The sequence below is a fragment of the Echinops telfairi genome, unplaced genomic scaffold, assembly GCF_000313985.2.
Source record: "Echinops telfairi isolate 266 unplaced genomic scaffold, ASM31398v2 ScPeMD7_7469;HRSCAF=8507_1, whole genome shotgun sequence".
Lineage (NCBI taxonomy): Eukaryota > Metazoa > Chordata > Mammalia > Afrosoricida > Tenrecidae > Echinops > Echinops telfairi.
In genome coordinates this window covers 71,372,032-71,376,343 of record NW_022111373.1, presented here as the reverse complement: position 1 = coordinate 71,376,343, position 4,312 = coordinate 71,372,032, and the positions used below count along the sequence as shown (strand labels likewise).

The following is a 4,312-nucleotide window of genomic DNA, read 5'->3' as shown; positions in this document are numbered from 1 at the left end:
TCTTTTTAATATATTGCTTGCAGCTCATCTATCTTATTCTTATTTTAAGTTTGGATCTTTCTGTTCTTAATGATTCTCTAAATAAGAAAGTTAACTACCAAAGTTTTACTGCTGAGATGGATTGCAGGAAGCTAACCAGTATGTACATGTAGTTTTTTCTGTGTGTGGTTTTACTACTCATTTTTCTTAAGTTGAGAAGTATTTCTGGTGCTGAAAAGAAATGTTTTTTTTAAAGTCTATGTAGAACTAATACTGTGATTTTACTAAAAGAGTAATACTGTTGCCTGTATCCGTCATAGTTATGCAGTCTTAGTTATTTTCTGTTTGAAACCAGAAAATGATATGTTTAGTCACTAAGGTATATATTGTTTGGTTTCAGGAGATTAAGTGATGAACAAAACCTTCCTCTTGATGGTAAACGCCAACGTTTCCATTCACCTCACCAAGAGCCAACTGTAGTTAACCACCTAGTGCCTTTATCAGGGGAAAGAAGATACTCAATGCCACCATTGTTTCATGCACACTTTGTACCAGATATAGTCAGATGTGTTCCTCCTTTTCAAGAAATATCATTTTTGGAACCCAGAGAAATTACGCTGCCAGAGGCCAAAGATAAGGTAATAATAATACAGTTTTTGGGAAGTTCATATATATATTGAAAGCAATAGAACTATGTGCTGTTTTATATTAACTGGTAGGGCTTTTTCTCCTTACCTCTTTTAAATACCATTCAACATAGTTTTCTTTGATTTTGGTTAGCTGTTCTCTTCTGAAAACGTAGGTATCAGAGAATTGAATTTTCTGTGATTCACAAAGAAGTGGATTAGAGCCTAAAATAAATGTTTGGGTGGCTATTATAATAAAGTGTTGAAAAGCATTTTCTTTTGGTATATTTTTATTTATCCTGAGGTTTTTGAATGTATCAAAAAAAATAGAATCCAGGAGTCACGGGGGCGGGGGTGGTGGTGGTGTTGTGATCCATTCAAAATGTTATAATCAAGAAAAGTTTATCAAAAGCAATAATAAACAACATTTTCAAGAGGTGAAATGAAACTAAGTAATGATTTTTGAAAATGACATTGTTACCTTTGGGGAACAATGTTATTTAACATCCTGTATTAGATAGAAACATAATTCTCCCTCTTCATTATTAGTGTAATATTTAAAGATAAAAAATATACTAGGTAATAGCAAATTGAAACTCAATTCCATCTATTTGATTCTAACTCATAGCTACTCTTCATGAGTACAGACAGCCTCATCTTTTTCCACCTGAGAAACTTTTGATTTGAACTGCTGGTCTTGTGGTTAACAGTCAGTGCTTTCCTGACAGCAACACCAGGACTCCTTTAGGTAATAGGGAAGAGTTTATAATGTAATTGTCTGCATTGTCCTGAATTTTCTATGGCTTATAATTAATATTTTTTGCGTGTCAAACCTGCCTTATTCTTGGGAAATAAGACATTTTTAGGCTCAGGAGAAGGAGTCCAACGGGATCATGTGATTTTATTATTATTATTACTTATATATGGGTTCCCAGCTACCAGCATAGGTTTGGAACATAATAGGGTACAGAGAATGTTGTATCAAAAAACCAGTATGTGCTTCATTCTTTAGTTGTGTTAGTTTTTATCTTATATTCATTTTTTAAAAGTGGTAATTATACTATAAGGTATACGCTTTAAAAATTACCAGGGGATACCCCCCCAAAAAAAACACACCAAAAAACCCAAAAAAACCCACCCAATGCTCCTTTGTTGTTTGATGTGAGGGAGAAAGTGCATTTGGACTTTTTCCAGCAGGTCAGACTGTTGATCAAGCTTTTTACTTAGAGGTTCTGAAAAGAATGTATAGCAGTGTGAGACCAAAAAAGTCCGATTTGTGGCAGACGGGGAACTGATTGTGCCACCACGACAATGCACTGCTCACACAGTCATCTCAGTGGCTGGTTTTTGGCAAAAAACAGCATGCCTCTCTGGTCCCATGCACTTTAAACTCATTCAGTCTCGCTCCATGCGAATTCTTTTGTTTCCATGAATGAAGAGGGACATGGAAGGACAGCAATTTGATGGTATAGAAGAGGTGAAGAAAAAAAACAAGGGAGGTGCTGCCAGCCATCCAAACAGAGATGAGTTTGAAAAATGTTTCCAAGAATGGAATCTCAGATTTGACAAGTGTATTAAGTGTAATGAAGAGTACTTGAAGGTAATAAGGTTGTTTTTTAAAAAAAATTAAATGAATAGCTTTGGGGGGATGGGAATTACATCACACACACCCAGTACTCACTCATAAATAAAATCATACACTATGTGGCATTTTATGTCAGGTTTAATTAACTTGGCATAATGTCTTCAAATTTCACTCATGTAGCATTTGTCAGAAGTTCATTCCTTTGTATGACTGAATGATATTCCACTGTATGGATATGTTATATTTTATTTATGCATTCATCAGTTAATATTCATCAATTATGGTTACTATGTGTAATTTCTGATGAACAGTGAATAATAATGAATAATGTCATGAACATCTGTATACACGTTTTTGTGTGTATGTATGTTTTCTTTTCTTCTGGATATAAACTTATCAGTAGAATTGCTGCGCCAAATGTTAACTCTATACTTATGCTTTTGAGAAACATTTTTCCAAAGAGACTTTTCCAGCATTGTATGAGAGTTCCAATTATTCCACATCCTTGCTAACATGTATTAGATTATTGTTGTTTTTACTGTCTTCTTGGGGGTTAAATGGTATCTCACATGGCTTCAATTTGCGTGTCCTAGACTGTAAGGTCAGCAGTTTGAGTCCCATTAGTTGCCCCAGGGGAGAACGATGAAGCTCTGTCCTGGAAAGATGTATGTACTGTGTTGGAAACCCAAAGGGACAGATCTGCTCTGTCTATTGGGTCACTATGAGTTGGGATTGCGTAGGTGGCAGTGGGTTTGGTTTGTTGGTTTTGGGTGGCTAATGATGTTAAACTTACTGGCCTTTTGTACTTTTCTTTGGAGAATTATTTATGTACTTTTTAAAAAAATTGTGTTTTCTTTTTGATTTGTAAGAGTTCTCATACACTTTGGATACTAGATTCAGGTGATTTTCACATTTCTTCTATGAGCTATCTTCAATTTCTTGATGGTATACTTTGAAGCAAAATAAGCTTTTAATTTCAGTGAACACCAGTTTACCTTTCTTTGTTTCTGATTTATACTGTCACAGCTAAGAAACCATTGCCCAATCTACGGTCTTGTAGATCAATGTTTCTGTGTTTTAGGAGTTAGCGTTTTAGCCCTTATTCTCAGGTCTTTGATTTTAGGATTTTTTTTTTTTAATGGTGTGATGCAATGGTCAAACCTTATAGCTCCAATCTTATCCTTTTGTTGTTGTTTTTGATAGAGCTCCCTTAGTATAATTTTTTTAGAGACCACTTCTTCCTCTTGCATGCTTTTTTTACTTTAGGGAAAACATTCAAACACAACCAGTGGGAAGTTTTCTTCTCCTTTGCTTTTTCATTTCAAATAATTTTTTTTTCCTCCGAAGAAATTCTTGTAATGCTGTATGCAAAAGCACATGATATAAATAAAATCTGACCAGTTCTTTGATTAAATATAGACGCTTTTATTATGTGAGTTTTGGGTTGCTAACCACTAGGTCAATAGTTCAAATCCACCAACCACTCTTGTGTGATAAAGAGGAAGCTTTCTGCTCCCATAAAACCTTGAGAATCCAAAGAGGGTAGTTTTACTTTGTCTAAAAGGATTGATATGAATCAGAATCAGTTTGATGGCAGTGAGTAAGTTTATGTGTGTAGGCTTTTTGTTAGTAGAATTTATTATGTATAGATATTGAAGATTCTATTTTTACATGTGTTTATATATTTGTAATATTAGGCTATTAGAATTATTACTTCTGCATATGGGGTAGACCTCTTATGAGTCTCAATAAATAATTCACATTAGTCCCTATAAATCATCTGGCAAAGTATGGACAGTTATTGGTCTTTTGACCCAACTTTTCATTGGCTCAGAATCCAACCAAAATGCAAACCTGCTGCCATCGAGTAAGTTACAACTCATAGTTATCCTATGTAGGATTTCTGGGGTTGTAAGTCACAGAAAGCACAACCTCCTCTTTCTTCCACGGAATGGCTGATGGATTTGAATGACTGACTTTGTTGCCATCATTATTTTCATTCTAGGTGAGCCCTTGGTATCAGCTTCTCATTTTTTCCCCTCCCTCTCGCATCCTTCCTGCCTCATAAATCCTTGATAATTTATAAATTATTATTATTTTGTCATGTCTTACACTGACCTAT

The 4,312-nt window shown here is 34.7% G+C and overlaps 1 protein-coding gene across 2 annotated transcripts in view; it reads left to right on the top strand.

The window, feature by feature from the left end:
- Positions 1–4,312, top strand: part of TENT2 (terminal nucleotidyltransferase 2) — a 73,967-nt gene that overhangs the window by 18,751 nt on the left and 50,904 nt on the right. For both annotated transcript variants that reach the window (XM_013004929.2, XM_004703515.2), the window contains exon 4: positions 380–617. In XM_013004929.2, coding sequence (XP_012860383.1) covers positions 380–617 — 238 coding nt within the window. The remainder of the gene's footprint in view (positions 1–379; positions 618–4,312) is intronic.